Below are 22,716 nucleotides of genomic sequence, written 5' to 3' on the forward strand. Positions count from 1 at the left end.
AAGAAATGAACCAACCCTTTTGTTTAAGTGGGTAATGGGACAAGTGATGTTGCCAACTTTCTTGATGCTAACAGCTTTTAAGCTTTCAAACATTCAATAAATTATAACAATGTACCTAATAGGTTCCTCCTGAGAATACAGGTACATCAAGGAGAGCACCATCCCCCACAGTTCATCTTCATTCTGGGTCACCTACGTCACCTATGGGTTCTGGTAGTCCCGGGAGAGGCAGGGATATGTCCTCGAAAAAGAAAAAGGGGCTGCTTTCCAAAGGCAAGAAACTGCTGAAAAAGCTTGGTGCAGTGAAATGATTCATGTGCTCCTGGACAACTTGTAAAGCTTCCAGTCTGTGTATTTTTTTTTTTTTAAATATCAAAACTAGGGCTTTCATGACTATGCAGTACAACTTGACCAAACCTTTGCATTTTTTAACTCTGACATCAATCATCTGGATTGCTTAAAACAGAAAAGAAAAAAAAAAAGCTTTTCTTTAAATTACAAAAAAAAAAACAACACAACATTTGTAGAATTAAGACCAGAAGAACATGGTTTTGTTTGAAGTCTACTCAGCACCTGCAAGTATTGGATAAATCTCAGCCTTTAGTCTCCTTTAACCATATGTAAGGGGAAAACAAAAAAACCACATTAATTCACAGTTCAGAGATCATCCCCACTGTGTCTAATCTTACTCATTAAAGAAATGGTCTTGAAACTCCTAGTTTAATCAGCCTTGATGTTTTGCCTTATTAATGCACAATGATTTGTACTGTCTAATAAATATACAACATATACTTTGTACGTACTGTGTATTCAACTGTCTTCATCCTCCCTAAATCATGGTAATTTAAGATCAAATATGATGTTGCTGACTCCATTCAGTGTCTGATGTAACTCCTGGGAGTTTGAAAGTGTTGCGCAAAATACTTTTTTTTTTTTTTCATATTCTCTTTTTCTTCTTTCAAACCAAAACTCTACCGTGGATTTATTTTGTCAAGATAGTCACTAAACTGAAATCCAATGCATTCGAAGTTATTCAGAGCCTCACCCTCAGTTTCAAGCTTACAAATTCTACCAACTCCAGTTCTGGAGATCCTGGTTCACTGTTCTAAATCACCACCAAAAATAGTAATAATAATAATAATAATAATAATAATAATAATAATAATACTTTTGCTCCCCAACTTTGCTGGTGGAGGTACAGTCCTAAATCAAAAGGCATTTTTCATGTTGCTGATGTCAGATTCAAGGTAAAATGCATGTCTCACATCAAAGATGTGCTACATACACAAGCCGTAGCCTGTAAGAAGGCTGCAACAGGTGATAAAAATAATAACTGCAATATTGGCATCTCAGTAAAAAGAATCTTACACTGATGGCAGTCATTGGCTGTTACTATTTTGTAATTCTTGTCCATTTGTAAATTGTTTTTACTGTTTATACATACTTTTCAGACTGCCTTTCTTTTTGTAACTTATGGAAGGTTTGTAAATGAATGATCAAAGCTTCCCCATTGTGTCTTCAGATAATACTGTAAATTACTGTAAGATACTGTGTGCTAGATTGTAACATTAAAGAAAATAAATGGCCTAAATTTGTGGTAAAGTACAGTGTGAGTGTGTGCATGTGTACAACTGTTGTGTAATATATTTTATATAAATAAATAATTTGATATTTTGTAGAGTGCAGTATTTTTGTACCTCTTCTGTACCCACGTTTGGATTCTGCTTTTCTCTCTCTAAAGAATGAGACGTTACAGGTAAGACACGCACAAGCAGCAGTGAGTTGTGCTTACAGAAGCTGTGCATTCAAACACTGCACCCACGTGGAGGAGAAGCAGTATGCAGCAGCGACCTCCCAGCTGTTATTAGCTGCCTACAGAAGCAGTCACACTAACCCCACATTTCCTGACTTCAAACAAAAGAAACCAGGTGAGAAGGAACAGCCTGGACAGGGACAAGTTAGTAATAGTTAACTATGAAGAAATAAGAGATACTAAGTACTACAGTAGCACTATATGGCATCAGCAAGGTGTAACACTTCCCAAGAAAAACATACAGCTCTCCATTACAAACTGCAAGAAAGAGGTTGATGTTCTTTCAGCTGAGGGAAGAAAAAGCCAACTCAATACAGGCTGCAGAGCCTCCTTGTTTTCAGAGCTGTAGGAAGCTGCTCAAGTTTATTAAAGAATAAATCTAAATGCAAAACTCTAGAAGCTGTACAAAGCTAAAAACTGGTCATAGAAGTTACACTAGCATGGCACAGGTTATGCTAGGGCCAGTCTTTACTAATGCAGAACAAATACATCTAACATGATCAAGAGAGCAGGATTACAACTTTATTTAAATCTTGCAAAGAAAAGTAACAGAGTTTGTGAGTCAGTTTCAAAGAACAGCACTAATCAAACACTTCTGTCTGATCTAGTTTAACAGGATAGCTAGTAATACAACATCTGAAGTATTCCATGTTTTGCCTTACAAATTAAGCCACTCCTGCTCAACAGTTACCAGCAAGAACCTCAGAATTACAATCTGAACTGACACCTAAACCCTTCCAAGTATTTGGAAGTGAAAAAACCAAAAAGCCCTGTATATAGCACAACTTTTTTTTTTTTTTTCCCCAAGTCAGTGCTGATGTAGATACTGATGTTCCTCACAGGAAATTAAGTGAGCACTTGTTAAATGAGAAAAATAATTAACAATGTCAACCACCAAATTGAGTTCACTCCACCTATGAACCTGTAGCAGTCTCTAACAATGTTTTCCTCTATGCAGTTGAATAAAGTCTTATTCAAAACACAGGTCTGCTATCTTCAATCTTTTTCCTGCTACAGTGAAAATTAAGTTCCACAACTACACGTACTCACGCACGTGTCTCATGAAAGAAACAAACCAACCCAAACCCCACACTTCTACCTTCCCTAGAAAGGAACTTTTTTAGTTAAACTGGTAACTTCAGAGATAGTAAAGCCTGTCTGAAAGCAACATATTTGGTTCCCTGTGAATGCTCTGTCCTACAAGGAAAGCCAGTTTATGGGCATACTGGCAAGGAGCAGGTACTCTGATAACACCCTGCAGAAAGGGGGAGAAAAATAGAAGAATTACTTTCAGTTAACAAAAGGAGCACTGGAATTCACAAGTCACAATTCCTTGCCATTTATGCAGATCTGTGAAACATCACTTACACTGAACGCATTAAAAAGGACTTCGCAAACATTTTGTATTTGCACTGGTTTTTATCAGATACTTCTTTTCTACCTTTCCGTGGGTTGTTATAACACAGAGATGCTCAGAACGAGAAAAATTATCCTTTCCCCAAGGAAATACTTACCGACCAGTTATAGTACATGTGGCAAAGTTTGTAGGTTAAACGTTGCACGTGATCTGGTTTCAGCTTGCTAGTGTCATATACTACGTTATAATGAGTGGGTGCGACACAACCATTTCTCACTGCCTGACTCACAATAAAGAAATCATACCTGTAATAGAAGAAACAAAACCCAGAAGTCTAGTTTTCTTAAAAAGAATGGTCATACCCACCAATTTCTCCTGTTGTTTCTGTAGAATCACTTCACAAACATTCATTAAGCCCAAAAACATACATTTACAGAACATTCATCTCCTCTATTCCTGAAAGGCTAGAAGATCTTCAAGAACGTAAGTCAGACCATTTCCATGCACTTAGATGAAGACCATGAAGGTCTTATCCCTCCTGCTGTACAGCACTCTGTGCATATATGTAGCTTATATTCCTCATTTGTGTATTGTTATTGCAGAAATGCTCTGTTCTACAAGAAAAACCATCATCTTTTTCAGAAGAAATACCTGCTGGCCACAGTGCAGTACGAGAGAGCACTGGTAGTAAAATACAAAAAACAAAAGGCAAAACTGGCTATTGTGACAACAAAACTGCATTCTATCCTATGTGCTCCAGCATCCTTTTGATCAAATCTGGACAAACTGTACCATTTTGAGCAAACTCTGCATTTTAATCAATACTTGATCTAAGTTCCATGCAGTCTAACTTGCAAAAATGGAAAAGTGAGGAAAGTCTAACGAGATGCATCTGTGTTTTATGTGAACACACAACTATGCCATTCTTTTTCCAGTGATTTTTCAATCACCAGCCAAAGAAAGTTTCCAAGGTTTGCTCATAAAAGTGACAACATTTAAGTGCAATGTCAAAAACTAAAGCCAGACAAAATTTAGCTTCAGACAAGGACAGTTAGACAATCCTATCAGCAGTCAGTCAGTACTTAATCTTTAAAATAAATAAATAAATCAAGAAAAACTAAAACATATAATACTGTTATATATGTTGCAAGTGTATATATGTGGACAGGTGCATATGAAAACACTGCAGAATAATAAAACTTAGACCTACTCATTTCACAGTAGGGTATCATGTCAAAAGGGCACATGTGAGAAACTATTCTACTTGATCCCACAGTCCATTTAATATTGGATATATTTATTTCATTATCAGGTTGCTAACAACGGCAAGAATACCAGAACTTACCATTCTGGTCTGGTCACCTCTGTATCAACGACAGTGCCAGGGGGTGCGTTTTTAAGTCCTCCAGCAACCTGCGCAAAGAATCTGGTACTCACTCGTTTCTTCACAACAATCACAGTCAGTCTTGGACTAAAATAAATAAGTAGAATTAAGAGAAAAGAAGAAAAGTCAGTCAGTCCTGGGAAAAAAAAAAAAACAGAATATTTCAGGAGCAGATTCTCTAGAGCTTCCAATTAAAAAAAATAACTAGAATTCTGCAGGACATCAATTTCACAGGTAAGCTGTCTTTAATTTAGATTAAGTTGGATCTTGTTTGTAACTTCAGATTTTCAGTTTCTGGTGCAACTTTGATACTATTTCCCACCAAATTTGTTTATATTGAATTTCACTGGGAGATAAATAGACCAAAAAAGTTCTCCTAAATACAAATGTGACTCTACTATCTCTCTCCTTTATCTTTTATAAATAGAAGACACTGTCTCTTACAGTATTTTTGACAAAGAGCAAACCATTACAGAAACTAAACAGAGGAAGTGAGCATTTCAGTTTTGCCTGTTTATAACTGTTCTGTGTTCTGCTTGTCTGTTGTTTCAGGAAATAATTTCATCATTCAGATCAAGAAAGAGATTGGTCAAGTTAAAGAAATCCCGTAGTAGGGAACATTTAAAGCAGAACTGTGCAGAACTTAAGGACTGCTTTATTGTACAGTCACTTTCACTGCTACTAAGAACAGTTGTTGATTACCGTATGCTTCAAGAATGATTAAAGAATACGTACACGTGTGTATGTTGTGCACTGAATACTCGTGGTACATGTACTTAAATATTTCCTATCCTATTACATGTTGGGTATCTCAAATCATGTAAACAACCCTCAGAAAAGCAGCTATTTAAGCACAAGCAAAAATAAACAAAGATGAAAAGAGGAAACAACCTAAATCAGCAACCACTCTATGTAACCTGCTTCTCTAGTGGTATGAGAAAAGGGGCTAGTAGAAAAGGACTTACTTGTAGTCTTTACCAACAGTCTTCAAGCAATCCAGAAACTGAGGCACTTCATAATTCACCAAAGTATTGAGCTGCCCATCTCCTACACCATCACGATATACAATAATACGAGAGGGCAAATACTTATTCCACTTGAACCATTCTCTTAGAGCAGCTAAGAAAAAAAGAATGGAAAAGCATTTCTGAATCTGCACTGTTAAGAAATAATGCTCCTAATAACCATCAAGAGAAATAAGCAGCAATCTCATGGTGATGCAACATGAATATACAACAAGAGCAAATCAGTACTCCACTAGAAGCACTGTTCATTCCACCCCCTGAATGTTTCAGGGCTGCCAATTCAAAACAAATCCCTACCCTAGAAGAAAAAAAAAAAACAAAACAACAACAACAACAAAAAAAAAACAAAAAAACATTACATCTATTTTAGAATGTTGCTTCCACTTGTTCTGTAGGGTAAATTCCTTAATAGAGTTGCTGATGCTTCTCCAAATTTTTTTTGATGCACACTGACAACAGTTATTAGCTACTGTTAGAAGATACAGGAATCAACAACAGAATGTATGAAAAATAATACACATCTTCAGCAATATTTATAAAAAAACTAATATGTCATCTAAGTACAAGTTGGTAATGCTTCTTTTCAAGACACATAAACAGATGTCTTGAGGAAGGGAATTTGTCATTCCTTAACTCCTCCTCCACAAGAGCAGAAAGCTTTCCCTTACTTTGCAAGCAGGCTTTGAGCCCATCCACAAGTTCCTGCCCACGGCTTTGAACAACACAGCGTGAAAACCACCTGTGAGCAACAGAAAAAAGACAAGTTTTGAAGCATTTACAGGGCTTACTTCAAAAAAAAAATTTTTTTTTTTTTTTTTTTAATTAAAATGGCTATGACTATTCTCGGACTTTATGGTTACTGTGGGTCAAGGCAGTCAAGCAGGAATTAGTGTACTATGAGTATACTGTAGCTGCAAAACTTGGTAGACAAGTCCCTGAGCACCATGTTAAATTCCTTTCAATCAAAAAAACATCATTCAAGTGAACTCAAGTGGGACTAGAGCCTGTCGCCCTGACACCCCCCCACGCATCCCATTTACTCTCACTGCCAAGTGCTCTGGAAAAAGGACAAGGCTATTCTTTAGCAGATGTAGTGCAAGGAAGAACTCATGAGCAAAACAACTACTCCTGTTCACAGATAACTGTTAGAAATACAGTTAAACCAATTCAGAGGCTTTCAACAATGGCCTACCACATTCCAGACTCTTTTTGGTTAAGATCCTTTTTCTCTGGCATTCAAATCTTACCTTGTCATTGTTTCATTCAGGCTAGCGACAAATCCAGCAATTGACTGCTTTCCAGATAAAGTATCATGGTAACAATCAATGCCCACAATCATTAATTGTTTCAGCTTAAAAGGAATCAACACAAAACATGTGTTACCATGAGCAGACATGACAGAGTATCTATCATCTCCATCCTAAAATTTATCAAGATCAAGACGTAACCATTTGCACTTTCAGTTCACTTCAGAAAAGCACAGATCCAATTCTAAGAATTACATTTCTTTCATGTGAAATTAAGCTTCATATTTTGTGTCTGTGACAAGAAGCAAACTAGACCAAGAGCACCCAATTTATTTTTGCAAAAAGGATTTTTTTTAAATAAGACTGAATAAAGAAAGTAGCAATTAAAAAAAAAAAACAAAACAACAAAACACTTACTGGGATCTCAACACTCCAAAGTTCTCCACCCATCTTACAGTTCATTTGCAAGGCAATTTTTGTCACTATGGCCAGAGTAGTCTGAGGCTTGCTTAAAGTACGAGCAATCACACATTGACTTGGAATGGGACAATCCGTACACAGGTATTTCTTGATAGCATCATACTTATCCTTGCGGGTACTAGACAAAATACAAACTGCCTTTTGAAGGGAAAAAAGTTATTAAGAATCTGAATTCTCAGAATTACATAGCATATTACATATTGTTTCAAGATTTCTTACACTCAAGAAATAGTCAAATATTGATAATGAAAGAGCTACCTGGAAAGTTTCAGTGGCTATACTTGCAAGTCAAGCACAAAGGCTTTTTAAACGGGATGCTACTGGTATGTGCACTGGAGTTTGAACAGCACTATGAGTGGGCAAACAGGAGATGATGGTAGGTGTCCTCAAGCCAAGGGTTTTATTTCTGAGAATTAATCCACTAGTCTAAAAATACAAATTAGAGATGAACATGCTTTGAAGTTATACATACGATGTTCGTGTCTGGAGTAATACTTTGTTGCAGAACCCTTAAATAAGCTTCTGTTCTATCATCCACTTCAATCCTGAAAGGAGGAGAAATGTTTTGTTTTTCTTCCTGTAAGTATTAAGAGTTCTAACAGCTACTGAAACATAACCAAAAACAAATACCCATTATGCATCAGCACAGTATTATGTGCCCTAATTATAGCTGTTAATAAACACATGATATTTGTACTTGCTGATCACTAAGAAGTCCCTCTCTTAGGCTTCCAAGTGCGATTAGAGATAGTTTAAAACAAGAACAAACATTCAGTGCTATCTGTAAAATTGATAAAGGAAGATCTGGTGAAGGCCGACATTAAAACATGCACTCCTCATATTACACAAGTCCATCTGAGAACGTTCTGCTCAATAATCAGATGGCTAATGCTATTTGACTTTGGCATGCCTCAGCCCCCCAAGAAAGCTTCCACAAAGAGAAGCATGAGTAAGAAACATCACTTACTTGAGTAACCCACAAACTGAAAGGAACTTCTCTTTTAAATTAAAATCTTACAGTAGAAGTAACTTGAAATTCAATACTATCTTATTTACCAAACTAATCATGTTAACAGATAGACCTTACTAAAAATAAAATTATTTTCCATCAGACTAACATACTTACATGGTTGCCTTGTTCATCCTGATTCCCATAGATGGAGTGACTTTGAACAGATTCTGCAGTAACGTATTAGCAGCATCATAGTTGCGCCGTGTGTAAATCAGTAACCAGTTGTCCAAAGGCTTGGCACGGATTAAGGGAGCGACCCTGGTTTCCCGTGACCAATCAGCAAACTGAGGATTGTAATCAAACTGTAAACAACAAATGGAAGAGAAACACCACTTTATCAAACACTTAAAAGACAGCCTGCAAACACATTTGCCTAGAATATACAGAAGTACTTTCATGTTGTTCTGTGGGTGTTTTGTTTTTTTCCCTACTAATGCCACTCAGACATCAGCAGAGCTTTATTCAACTCTTTCAAGGCATCCTACACTCTTTAAATGTTTCCCTCATTTTAAGTCATTACTTGCTGTGCAGGCTTTGGTTAGATATAGCGACAAAGCTGTTCATGTATTAATACGTATTTTCCCCAGATAGAAGGTATAAGAAGTTTTCAATATGAAAAAAAATGCTTTGCTAAGTACTGTTAAAAAATATTTTCTATTTAACATCCATTGAAAACCATCAAATCCTTTATAGCACAGACTACTACAAACCAAGTATTATGTCTTACCGAAATTCACAACTTAATGAAATCTCATTAATTCTTATTAAAGATTTACCCAGCTTGAAGTGAATGGATTCTGTGTGTGTTCTGCCCACAGGACAACTTAGTGGCTTTTCATTTGAAAGCCTTGGTATTTTAATAAATGGAAATTGACTACAAACAACTGTATTCTCCTACTTTTGTATCTGAAAGCACTTTGTTCAGACAGAAGGGAGTGTTTTGCAAGAAGACAACCGTAATGCAAGCCAAGCATTTTTAAACAGAACTTGTGGACAATTGCATTTAAATCATATGGACAGTGACTCGCGTGCAGTTTTCTCTCACAATCCTTCCTCCAACAAGCAGTATTTTATCCTTTAAGAACTTGCTTCACTGGTGACAGAGCCAGAAAACTTACTCACCACGTTTCCTGCTTGAAGGATCTTTTCTGCTTGAACAACTCTTCCCGTAAAGGATAGTAAATTAGAATCAAAGCTTAAACCCCAGTCCCGGAGTTCCTTCTGAACACATTCATCTCTGTTCAAAAACAGCATTTCAATTAAAACAAGTTTATCCTTGCTGAGACTTTTTTTTTTTTTTTAAAGTAAGATTCACAAAAATCTTGCAAGAAATAAGTTTGTCACAACAAACGTGTATGAACAAGGAAGTACAGGAGATACCTAGGTAACATACTTTTTCATGTAGTCAATAAGCTTTCCAATTTCACGTTGTCTTTGCTCAGGCGAAAGTCGTGTATGAACAGACAAGTCTTTCATCATGTTAAAATCATTCCTCATCTTCTCAGTCAATCCTGTCAATAACAAATACAGATTAGACTAAAGATTATGAAAACTCTGAAGTCTAGAACTGGAGTTTTTCCTTGTCAGTTCACTTACAAGCTGCATTAGTTGAGACATAATTATTTGTACACAGTAATTAATGCTACATAAAGCATTTTAATGCTTGTCTGCATTAAATTGTAAGAATACATCGCATACCACTGTACCTACTGACTCTTTTGTAGATGATTGCACAGTACAGAAGTTCTGCTCTTTCCTAATAACACAGTTCTTCTATTCATTGTTTCCTCCCATATTACACAGGTTAGTGAAAGTTCTCACTGCAATATACAAGCTCCTCAGTCTTTTCTTAACATAGTACTATTTAGACAACTTTACTGTATTGTGTATTTGCACAGTTTCCTTATTGCCCTCATTTGGTTTTCTTAAGGGCAAGTAAGCAAAAGGAAGTTTGCTAAACAGATGAAAAATGAATCCCTACATTGGAAGGCACTCACGCTGGCATTAACAATTTGTCAGAACACCAGAGCTTTGAATTCATTTTCCTATGCAGTGAAAATTACCAGTACAGAGCATATTAATAGTGCTAAAGTCTAGAAGAATCAGAGACTTCCAAAAAGCTTAATTCATTCATCTCATAAGCAAAAATAAACAAGGTTAAATTCCCTACCTGCTGAACACACTGCACTCTCAAGCTCAACTTTTAAAAACCAAACTTTTATAATATCATGATACCAAATCTTCTTAAAGATCTACAGGACTGTCTTTAAGCTTTCTCTGCTAAGTTAAATAATTAAATTTCACTGCCCAGTAATCCCTGGTAGCACTGTCTCTTCGTTTTCTGTCAGCAAGACTGTCCAGGACATTGTGTAAGACAGGCAGAGCTGTTGCACTGATCCATGATCAAAACATGCTGAACTCTAAGGTGAATAATGGGCTTTTAGCATTTGCTAACAAGTTTAGGAGCTACTTAAGGACAAGGAAGGTGCCTCACAGGCCAGGAGAGCTGACTAGGATGTCACAGCTGACAGTGAAGTCTCCTAGTCAAAGTACTATAATTTTATTCAGAATTTGAAACTGAACAACTTGCAAACCACTCCAGGTATCCATCTAGATCTGGTGGAATTCACATGCAATTCTTGAACTTCAGGTGAGGGATCTGCAGCAGTTACCAGACCTCCAAATAATAAATATTTTCCATCTATGGCTGTCTAGGAAACAGTCAAAACCACATCCCACCACTTCAAAGGGGTTTAAGACCTTTATTGAGGTCCAGAGTCTCCCCAAAAGGAAGAACCGCCACCACCACAGCAGCATATCTATAATGGATGCAGTCAAAACATCAGTTACAGTGAGAGGCATGGCTTGACAGATGCTTTGATATGAAAAAACTACTGCTACCATACCTGTTAGATAGCACAGCTCTGGGATTAGAACCACAGGTCCTACCATCACGTTTCCTCTCTTCCTCCGACACTGACTGATCAAGACGGGCTGGTTCAAGTCACTGATTTCTTGATTATATTGCTGTATTAAAAATATATATTGTATGCCACTCTATTAAACACTAAGTTTTCTTAATGCTTATTTCAGAAAATTTTAAGAAGAAAAAAGCAGCCATCAACTTTTTTTTCCCCTTCAGTTTACACGTTAACTTAGAGGAAGTTGTTTTCATCAGAAAAAGCCAAACAAGGAAGCACTGTTCTCTCTATTAGTGAGATCAGGTTATTAATTTGTAAGATATTGACTTGCAAGAGACAACAGAAACAGTCCTGCCTAGCTTGAGGCAATACCACCCGAAGTACCTAATACAAGATTAGGATGCTCATTCCAGTTAGTTAATGGACAAGGTTCCTATCCTATAGAGCAGTTTAATTCAATACATCCCATGAATCAAACAAGATTCCTCACAAGTCTGAAATTCAACCCTCCTGCAACTTTTCCACGCATCTGGGAAGAGTTGGTCTGTTTAGCAGTCACTAATTTAATTTAGACAGGAAAAAAAAAAAAAAGCCGACAGTAAAACATACTTCACAGTTTAACTCTTTCTTATTTTTAAAGAGAATCACACCTCAGGAAAAAAATATACTATTTAAAAAACAAAAGAGCGAGATCACAGCAAAGGCTAGAAGGGAAAGAAAACTCATCCTAGTTTATAGATGTATAAAGAAGCAAAATCTTAATGAAGCCCCATTCTTTTTTACAGTAGAAAATGACATTCACTGTGTTCCAAAGGGAAGTTTAATTTGAGAGAAGGCTGAGCTATAAATTCATACATAAACTTTGTCTCAAATGGCCTAAAACTAATAAAATGTAATTTCCTTAAGATATTGTCCACATATTTCACCTCCAGAAAATCATCAACAACGTTTCTGCTGAAGGTACGCTCTGTCCATTATCCAACCTCTTAGTAGAGATGTTAGACAGGACAGGTTCCAAGACTAAGTCTCTAGTTACTGACCTCCAGCCTGATTTTATGCCTTGGAGCTCAGCCATTCAGCCAGTTTTCAATCCCCACCTCTCACTGTCTCTCATCCAGCTCATGCCTCATCCACTTCTCTTATAGTAAGGATCTTATAGTAAGGCTTTGCTTTCAGTCCTGCCTTTTAAGTCTAAGCAGACAATATCCACTGGCATTCCTTCATCTAACAGGCCAGTTACTCATCACAGAAACTTATCACACCAGTCAAGCTGCCTTAATGAGTTTCTCATCATTCACGTTACTAGAAAGTTTGCAGAATTAGCTTCTCCAACACCCTCCCAGGGACTGAGGTGAAGCTGACCAGCCTGTAGTTCCTTGCATCCTTCTCCAAGCCCTAATTCAAGAAAGTGACGTTCACTTTCCCCCAGCACTTGGGCATTTTTTCCAACTATCATCAAAGATTTCTGAGAGGCCCCTCAGTATCATCAGGCAGCTGTCTCAGAACTTGTGGGTGCAACCCAGAGTGCTTAAGTACTCCCTGACCTGATGCTCTTCTACCAACAGTAGATCTTCCTTGCTCCAAAAATTCCTCCTTTTTTTTCCTGCAACCTGAGTCTCCTGGAGGCCAGTCCTCATAATGAAGACTAAAGAAAAGGCTGCATTTGGTAACTCAGCATTTCTTGTTACCTTTTACATGCCTCACAACATTAAACTACAAATGGGCTTCAGCTTTCCGAACCTCATCTCTGCATGGTGGGACACTCTCTCTATTCACTCCAGCTTGCTTGTCCTTGCTTTTACTCTGTATATTTCCATTCTGTGTTTGAGTTTCACCAGGAACTCCCTGTTCCCCTTCCTGGTCTTACTGCACGATTTCCTACTCTTTGAGATGGACCACTAATGGTAAACTCATGCCAAGTAGACAGTTACATTCAGATTACAAATTATTAAAGACAACAGCATCGTAGGTAAAGCTTCCAACAATGCCCTAAAATAACATTCAAGCATACCACACAAACTGACAGGTAAGTTTCCATACCCTTTTGTAGTAGTCTATATAGCTGATTTCAGAGCCGTCTGCTCGTCTAAAAGTACACTGCGGATTGGCATCCCAGTCGATGTCATCAACTCTGTATGTTCTGTTATTGTACCTGAATAAACCATTTCATCAGTCTTTGGTTTGTTTTGTTGTTGTTTTTTTGTTTGTTTTTTAAATTATTACCTCAACTACAAATGAAACAAAACTATGAAGAAAAAAATTAATGGCAATACTCATATAAGTTGGAAGTTTCGCTCGTATGAGCAGCAGTAACTACAACTTTCCTTTTATAACAGGTATCAATTCTACTAAAAGCTACACTGCACACCAAATGAAAACAGAAATAACCCAAAATGCATTTCCTGCTTCTGTAAATGTTGTCACCTCAGTTAATTTGCTAATGGGACAGTGATAAATGTTTTTAGCTTTCCAACACCTCATTGTACTCTTCAGGACAGGGACAACAACAACAAAAAAAAACAAACAACAAAACAGATCTCTTAGAAGATTCCAAAGAGACTTACTTTGTAAGAACAATTACACCTATCAGCTCCTTTGCACAGGCATCTCTAAATCTTCTCTCTTCAACCTGTTCATAGAGACTATACATAAAATCCAAAACTGTTTCACTACGAAGAATCTTATGGCTCACATCTGCACATAACATAATGCTCTCCTCATACTGGAGAATAGAACTTGTGAAGCCTGGCCAAACCATCAACCTATCAGAAGGGAACAAACAGGATCTTAAAATGCATACAGTGATTTAAAGCATCTCTATTCAGACCCTTGAGTCATTTCTGTCCACTGTCTCAGACACTTGAAGCCATCAGTCACAAAGAAACCATTATCCAATACAAATGAGATCACAAAAACTAATTTTAAGAAGTATTTTAAATGCAAGTACCTCTAGACAACTTAAGATTTAAACAATTAGTGATACAGCAATATAACCGAGCCCCCAGAAAAACAGTGTTTCAAAGTTCTACTTAAATATCGTAAGTACACAGTATATGAGTGTTCAAGGGATGTGTTAAAAAGACCAGTAGTTTATTAGAACACTGTCTAGTTTCTTACAACAAGCAGGTTAGGTAGGCTAGACCAACAACAAGGTGTACACTGCAGCCATACCAAGGGGCATCAGCCAAACTCAAGACTGTCAACACATACAGCAGACCCAGTGCTACCTAGAAGCATCAGTCATATTCTATGGGATCCTGGTGAGGGAGACAGAGTTAAAACACATCATCTTGCAATCAGCAAGCTGCAAAACTATCGGTCCACTGGAGCATGGCCTGATAGGAATTTCCTCAGCAGCTTAAATGGCTTTCAAAATGAAGGCTGGACATTCCTGAACTTTAGAAGTAAAGGGTTCAAAGGTTTCAGCTTTATGGTCATTTATGCAGGGTTTCTGTCATGTTTGTTCAACATAATAACAGAACACACACTGCTAAAGAATGATCAGACGTTACACAGAATGATGTTTGACAAGGAGGTCTCGTGCTCCTTGGGAATAACATTTTTTACATCTATGACTTTATTATAAGATAAACAGCTGAACAACACTGAAAAATCATTCTCTCCTGTCTCACTTGGGTGTCCATTTTGTCAAACCTGTGATTAGGGATGTTGACTGGGTCCTTAGGGTTGTAATAGTTACGTCCAATTTGCTGCAAATTCATCATCTTCAAAAGCCTAGAAGTTGAAGAAAGTTATTATTTACCATTATTATTTATCAAACTATCTATGGTCCCACCTCTCGTACAACTGTTTCCATTCATGGTCCAGAACTACTTTTTGCTTTAACATGCAAATTCACACACAGGAGAAGAGGGCAGGGAAGGGGCTAACTGCCTAGATGAATGAGCACTGCAGTGTGAATCTATCTGCACAGGGAAAAGGCATAAACTAATTTTACACTAACATGTACCAAAATCACCAGAATCATAGAACGGTTCGGGTTGGAGAGGACTTTACAGACCATCCAATTCAAACTGTGCTCTGCATGGGCACAGCTGCCAACCACCTGCTCAGAGCCCCACCCAACCCAGCCTTGAGCACCTCCAAGGATGGGGCATCCACAGCTTCTGTAAGCAACCAGTTTCAGTCTCTCAACACCAACACACGTCACAGCGTGCATGCAGCCACACGCTAAAATATTACCAGGTGTGGCTGGCCACACAGAAATGGTAGCTACAAAGGCTTGAAAGTTTACATTTATCATATTGATCTGTAGTCCATTCTTTGGAAATGAAACATTAAGCCAGATATTTTTCAAATCACTTCTTACAAACACATAGCTGGGCAAGCAAACCTTCTAAAAATGATGTTGTAAAACTGCAGACACGTAGGTGAAGTAGGTGGTAACTCATTAGTCAGTGTGATTGTGATCCTCACATCTTCTCCATTTCGGGTCTTAGAAAATACTTCAGTAACCTGAGAAAGATGAACTTAGATAAATAAAACCAAAGGCAAACAGGCTATGCCTAGACTTTGCTTCATTACTATCAGTGTATAAGCAGACTTCAACTCCTCCCACAGGGGCAACCCCGCCCCAAGCTACTAAAACCTTACTATGCATACCCAGTACATCCAGCCTTTCCACGATAGTGGATGTCAGAACATGAAAGTTATGATGGAAAAATACAGTCTGTACTACCTGCCTCTGTGCAGAGGAGTATGCTAGTCTGCAGAGTCTGAGCATTAGAATCAAAAGTTTATTAACAAATTTCTCTATGGAAACAAATTAGCTTATACTATCATTCAATTCAACTAAATGTTGCTCTTGAGACATCTATTCCTTAAGTTCAACCAGACTAGTAAGAAACAAGAAATGTCATGAAACACAAGCCAAAAGAAAAGCAAGACAGTACTCTCGTATCACACCTTATTCGACAGTCTTTTTGGCAAGAATAATATTGATCCATCAAATGCATGTGTCTTTCCAATTAGGTCTTCATGCTGAAAGAGCAAAGCTGATCGAAGGCGGCGTGCTTCCATCTCAGGATTATAGTCTATATGGTATTGATACAAAGCCCATTGGGGTCGAGATGTGAGACGAAAAAAATTTGCAATTAATTTTATCACAGCACCTGAAGAGCCTAAAATGAGAAGCAAACACAGTAGTAATTACATCAGCTTTACCCCTCTACAGAATTTTAATAACTTCAAAAAATTAAAATATTAAGTCATACACACAGTTATGTTCAGCAACCATCCTACAACAGTAACGTTCATAGAAATTACTCCACATGGATAGCATTATTACTGTCACCTGAGATTTTTATAATTCCTTTGTCCCTCTGGAAAACTCCTACATCAAAGGAGGCACACATTCACATCAATAACTTAACCTCCTAAGGGGCAGCTACTATATACTACAGAGGTGAATTGCCACCAAAATACAGATGGACAAATTACTTTTTTTTGTGAATCATAAACATTGAACAAGAACTAAGACAAGTACCAATCAGCTTAGATGTCATCTCTTCATGTATGAATGGGAAAGTGGACATGTCCTTTGATATCTCAAGATTTAAAAATAAAAACACTACACAGTAAGAACAAACTCCAGGCCACATTTTTTCCCCACTTTCTTTTTTTTTTCCTCCAAGTTTCATCTCCATTTCTTTTAGACTTAAAACCACAAGCATAATAATAATTTTTAAAAGCACACTGCAGTCAGTAAGGATTATGCACTTCAATTTGATTTGGATCACCCATTTTTCCTATCTGAAATTTAACACTTCAGATGGAAACAAAACGTCCTACGGAAGATGTACATTCTACCAGAAACCTGTACAAAAGTACAAAGAGAAAACAAAAGGCCAGCAATACAGCTGCCTAGGTACAGCAAGCCATGATCTAGTTGCATTAGCAGAACTCTGAATAAAAAATACAGATAAGAGCTACTCTGCTTCTGACCCAAAGTGACTTGAGCAAAATTACTTCCCACCATTGCTGGGCCATTCAGTCAGCACAGACTGCTACAGGTGCAGCTGTACTGCTGTGATATCTCTCAGTCACTTGCAGTATAAAACCATTATCAGCATAGAACTGTAGGACAGTGGTGTAGCAATGAGGCGGGACCACTATGGCAGCCCGCTTGTATTTCTTTTCACATGACTTCATCTTAAGGGCAGAAGTTAATTACCCTCTACTTAAACTAAACTGTTTCTTCAGAACAGGTCTCAAGTTGTACATTTTTTGCAGGAGATCTTTACAAGTTTGTTTAAGTCTGTTATGAATCCAGATGTCTGTAAGCAAACCTATAGAGTCCTGCAATGCAGTGCTGCTTGCAGAAGTGGACATCGGGAACACACATTGACTACCACTCATGTCTGAATCCCTGCAATTTAAATGCTACACAGCATCTGTCACACATCATCTTACTGTTCCTCTTCAGGTGTCGGGAACAACTCATATCCTTTTTCTAGCGCATAATAAGGATATACACATATTTTTTTAAACTCGGCTCCCAAGGGGATGCTAAAAGCAGAAAAAAAGCAAAACTACTGTTCATTTCAACTTGGTTGTATTTGTTTATGACCTAACCTAGACATACCAGTTTTTGATTCTCGAACGTGTTCTATGGCTTGCCGAGTATTTACCCCGAGGTCATGGAAATCCCGACGACGTCCGCCCCTATCTGCTAAAGACAGTTCCTGAAACCCTGCTGAGATCTGTAATCCTGTTGCTTTGAAACAGAGGAAAAGAATCTTATTTATTTACTATTTTGATAAAGAAGATCATATTCTGTTCAAGCTCTACTAAAGTTTGCACTCAACAGTCAGCATCACTGAACCAGGACAACACTATCATCACAAGGTAAACACTCAACTTTTCAAAAATGTAGCAACGGATGTTATTTTGAAAAGAAGAATTGGAAATGCTGCATGAAGAGAGTATTAACTGCACTCTCTTCAAAACACATGCTCTTGTGGGAAATTAACTTTTTTTTTTCGTCCTTCTGACCTAGTGTCTTTGGAGCATCTTGAGGGCCTCTCTGTCGCCCACGGCCACCAGATTCTTCTGCCAATGCTGGAGGACGACACGGCTGCAGAGATTGCTGCTGCCCAGGTGGACGACTGGGCAAAGTCCTTTGAGCCTGCAATAGTTGAGAACAACTTTTTCCAGTGCAACTGAAGAAACAGCATTTTGGGTATACAACAAAGCAAAGCCACTGATCAAGTGCAGAATATGCAAACACTCAAGTGTCACAATTGTATTTGAATTTCTTTCCCCTATATTAGTTACCAAGACTTATTACTCTGTGCTTTCAATACTAAAACAATGGGGTTTGGGATGATGCTCATTTAACAGCAGTAAACGTAAACCTCTCTCCAGGTCCTGCACAGAATCTCTGGACTATTCTCATTCTCAGTGTCTCCACTGATATTCCAAGTAAATGTCTATTTTATAAAAACAGTTCTTCTACCTTTAGTGTTTAGTTTAATATATAATATTAATGTAATATTAAAGTGTCATGCTTGCACAGAATAGCTCGAGATCTTCTCCCCCCAAAACAACTCAAGTTCCCAGGGAAGTTAGAGATTTATTCTATTTAGCGACTACAAAACATGACTGTTAGCCACAAACAATCCCACAATTCAGTTTAACATTGACCAGATTATCAGTTTGCTCCACAAGTATGGTTAGTTATTCCCCAAGTTGAAAAATCAAGTTCAAGTACTATTTTAAGTACAAGCAAGCAACAGGCCAATATCAGGGATAATGGCAAAACCTGAGCCAGAGAGCTGAAAAGCTCCGTTCTACAACAAAGCAGAACCTTTTGTACTCTCACACAACCTGCCAGCCTTTCTCTCCTGAAATTCCTCTACACCTTCAGTTCAGTCAGAACAACTCATTTGAATTTGTGCTCCCTCATATTCCCACCATGCCCCAATACAAAGAGCCTAGCTCCATCTTCTTGACAACCTCCTCAAAGGCTGCAGTTTCCCCACTCAGAAAGGCACTCCCCCAAACAATCACAGGTTGTCAGAAAGTTATGTAAAGAGATCTCTCATCTCCTTTAACCTCACTAATTCTTTTTTATAAAAACCATGAGCAGAATCAACTTTGTGGTATTACAATGCGTCTGTATCAGTCCAGTGCCAAGGACAACAGGGATCATCTAGAATTCAGCTCTCTTCTTCCTTCTGCAAACTCCTTTGCAAACACTTCTGAAACTCAGCTTCACAGATGAAGACGCACCCAGTCTACACGATACGAGTGCCAGCCTATACAGGAGTTTCATTTAACACATACATACTAAAACAGTGAGCAGCAGTAACATTTCAAGGCACAGCTGTGCTAATTAGAGAGAGCCAACTTACAGATGCAGCTCCCACAGGAGGAATGGCAGCCTCCTGACTTGGAGGCCTCCCTCTTGCTCTGGCTCTAGCTCTTCCCGTCATGTTTCCTTCGAAGAAAAAGCACCCATTAGCGCTCAGTCTTACCCAAAGGTATATTGTAAGCAGCACTGTTTCATCTGCCCATTCAATGTGAGTAATTAACAACTCCTTACAGCCAACCTGAAGCCTAACAGCACAGTCCAGGCATTCTCAAGCCGTGAAGACACGGCCAGAGCTTCAAACTCTGAGCCCACCAAAGCCACTCTGAAGTTACGCTTACCAACTCGACGCAGACTAACTCACTACATTACCAGCGGAGCACCAAACGCCTTATTTGTAGCGCACAGCCACCCAAACGGCCCCCAGAGACCACCGGCTCCTCACACAGGGCCCATCCCTTCCGGCTCCGCCTTTCTCGGCCGCAAATCCGCTTCCCCTCCCCCACCAGCGCGGCCATGCCCTCAGCATTACCTCAGTGACAGAGCGACGCCGTCCCCACTCCAGCGACAAACAGGAGACCGCCGTCTCCACAATACCACACGCCTACCTCCCCGCCGGGCTTCCCGAACCAAAAAACCCGCCACCAATAGCCTTCGTCGCCGCCTCCCTCGGGCCCGGCCCGCAGAACTCTCCTCAGCCTGCACGCGCTAGCGGGCTAAAGCGGGAACGCACGGAATTCTCTGATTGGCTCCCGAAGACCGAGAGCTGCCGAAGAGTGCCGAAGAGTGCCGACGGGGGGCCGCTGGCAGCCGAAGGCTGCGTGCCAGGCGCGAGCGTTTCGCCTCGTGGCGCGCCCTCCGGAACGAGCGGCCGTTGAGGGCTTTGTAGCTTTTGTGAGGGAGTTTCCCTGCTAGGTATGATTCCATTCCCACTCCAGATCTTGCTTGAAAAATAAACGTGAGTTAACCAGAAGGTGGAGCAATGAAACAAGAAATGAAAGTTGTTTCTGTGAAGGATCATTTGTCAGTAGCGTTTACAAAGCTGCTGTTAAAACTTGTTCTGTTCCAGACACGCACAGAATGTGGACAAAAATAGACACAAATGGACTTAAATATACTCTGCATAGAAGCAGTTGGAAGGAAGGACTGGACACAATCCAATTAAGCATCGACAATTGAGAACACGTGAGCAATCATCCCTACATTGAGAGACATTCTCCGGCAGACAAGCATCCAGCTGAAAAAAAAGCCTTCTTCTAATTGCCAAGGCTGGTTCAGTTGCTGTGATTGCTTCCAGAGAATCATCGTGTCTATTTTAGGTACCACAGAACAAGCAAATCTTATGGCTTGAAAGTAATTGGCCTTCAGTGGGCATTAGCTCTGTCTGCAAGCCTTCCCCACTGCAGTGGGAGCACAGCAGGGCCAGGCAGTGCCAAGGCTCACGTGCACCTTTCTATTGCTGTAAGTGTGCCTTTATGTGAGGCTTAGGTGGCTGTGATGCATCTGGAGATACGGACTTCAAGGGACAAGAGATAACGTTATTTAATTAAAACCCTACCTTCATAAAAGACCAGAGGGATCTCGTCAGGTCACTTGCAATTTTTCAGCTACCTGCAGTGAATAGAGGACAAAGTTGCTTTGCTTTGTTCTCTGTTATTCCAGGTGGAAAAGGAGTGGTGGTATTAACATAAATAATAAAAATACCTTCTTTTGTTTGATTTGGATTGTCAGTTTGCTTCCAAAGCCTTTTTTGTTGTGCTTCTAATTAATGTCAGCATAGTAACCCTCTTAGGAAACCAGATTCTCTTTTACAAACTAAAAATAAAAGCGTTCAAACTATGGAAGTGTGGATATTGCTGCTTAAAGATAGTTGAAGTACTTCCAGCATGTAATTTTTATTACTCAAATATAAATCTGGATAAATATTTAACAAACTCCACACATACTTACTTAGATGAGGCACGTTTGCTGCTTTTGCAAGCGCTGATTACTGCTTGCCATGGGCTCTTTACCCACAGAGGGAACTTTCATTGCTCGGTAGCCTGCAGAACTCTCCAGCGGGTCAGAAGGTTCAGCTGCAGAAACACAATATGCAGATTTTCTTAGCTCAGCTCTATTTAACGATAAACAGAATGTGAAGATGTTGTCAAAGCCGTTTACATTATGTAAATTGTGAGAAAGGAGAATGTGTGTGTTGGAAATAGTTATATTTGTTTATTCACTTAAAATATCTGCCATCCTTAATGTTTATTTATTTTTTTTAATGCCAGATTCCTTCCATTTCACTGCAGAACTTAATTATCTTTAGATACAAATTGCTAAAAGTACTTAATCATGTTGGCTACCTACAGCAATACACATACATCCACGATAACAATACCTCTGCAATAAGCACACTAATTTTTGTACGTGGGTTGTCAGACAGGTAATTAGTATTTAATGAAAGATGGGTTCCAATTTGCTTTTCACAGTCTTTCAGACTTGCTTTTTTTTTTAAATCCAATTCAAGTCTGGTTAAAACCATCCCTACAGGTAGGTTAATGTATTTTCACATCTTAGAAAAGGTAGAAATGGCAATGCACCAACTGCAGCAGGTGTGTTGTGTCCATAGTCTTGTCTGGTTTTAGTAAAAATGCAGAGGAAAACGAGATTTTGAAAGTGGTAGCTGCTTGTGTTTTATTTTATTTTTCTGTGTTGCCAAAAAATCTACCAATGTTGGATTTCAACACACTGAAGTATCACATACGAAATAATTTTTTCACAGCTACTTGGCTTGCGCTTTGCTTTGATGTTTTCTTTACCCATGATGCAGTTGTTTTTGCTTCTGTCTCCTGTTGCTACAATAAGCCATTTCCCATACATGTCATCTCCAAAGGGGAAAAGACTGCATGGAAACAGAACAAAGAAAACAGAACAAAAGAAAATCAGGGATTTTTCCAAAGGCCCATCTGATGTACAAGTATAAACAGGAAAAAGATGCCTGAGGAGGTAGGAGCCAGGAACTGTATGAACAGACAGCTGTTAACTTGTGTAGTTAGCAGCACTTTGGGATCCTGAATGGTAAATAAATAAATGATTTGAATGCATACAGTGAAGAATATGCTCACTTCAGTACCTTTAGCATGGAATATAACCATATTGTACA

The 22,716-nt window shown here is 38.7% G+C and overlaps 2 protein-coding genes across 3 annotated transcripts in view; one reads left to right on the top strand and one right to left on the bottom strand.

The window, feature by feature from the left end:
* Positions 1-1,685, top strand: part of RIMBP2 (RIMS binding protein 2) — a 116,771-nt gene extending 115,086 nt beyond the window's left edge. For both annotated transcript variants that reach the window (XM_085238704.1, XM_085238703.1), the window contains one exon: positions 123-1,685. In XM_085238704.1, the coding sequence (XP_085094830.1) occupies positions 123-311 (189 nt within the window). In that variant the 3' untranslated portion in view covers positions 312-1,685. The remainder of the gene's footprint in view (positions 1-122) is intronic.
* PIWIL1 (piwi like RNA-mediated gene silencing 1) lies at positions 454-21,115 on the bottom strand. Its single transcript, XM_019620996.3, has 21 exons — positions 20,104-21,115; positions 19,615-19,700; positions 18,254-18,386; positions 17,844-17,975; positions 16,166-16,380; positions 15,594-15,715; positions 14,894-14,974; positions 13,804-14,001; positions 13,280-13,391; positions 11,225-11,345; positions 9,712-9,829; positions 9,441-9,555; positions 8,433-8,620; positions 7,779-7,851; positions 7,244-7,444; positions 6,827-6,930; positions 6,248-6,318; positions 5,520-5,673; positions 4,516-4,641; positions 3,328-3,475; positions 454-3,068 (listed from the first exon to the last, which is right to left on the bottom strand). Exons 2-21 carry the CDS (start codon positions 19,693-19,695, stop codon positions 2,952-2,954), a joined length of 2,610 nt encoding a protein of 869 aa, XP_019476541.1. The 5' UTR covers positions 19,696-19,700; positions 20,104-21,115; the 3' UTR covers positions 454-2,951.
* Between the last annotated feature and the right edge of the window lie 1,601 nt (positions 21,116-22,716).

The sequence above is a fragment of the Meleagris gallopavo genome, chromosome 17 (assembly GCF_905368555.1).
Source record: "Meleagris gallopavo chromosome 17, MGAL_WU_HG_1.1, whole genome shotgun sequence".
Classification (NCBI taxonomy): Eukaryota; Metazoa; Chordata; class Aves; order Galliformes; family Phasianidae; genus Meleagris; species Meleagris gallopavo.

What these genes read in the sequence shown, in the direction of transcription:
- PIWIL1 (XM_019620996.3), bottom strand. Translation starts at nt 19,695, where the DNA reads ATGACGGGAAGAGCTAGAGCCAGAGCAAGAGGGAGGCCTCCAAGTCAG. An exon ending in GGTGTAATTGTTCTTACAAA is followed by an intron (nt 13,392 to 13,803) that starts GTAAGTCTCTTT and finishes TGGTTTATTCAG; the next exon opens with GTACAATAACAGAACATACA. An exon ending in TTTGGAGTGTTGAGATCCCA is followed by an intron (nt 6,931 to 7,243) that starts GTAAGTGTTTTG and finishes ATTCCTTTTAAG; the next exon opens with CTGAAACAATTAATGATTGT.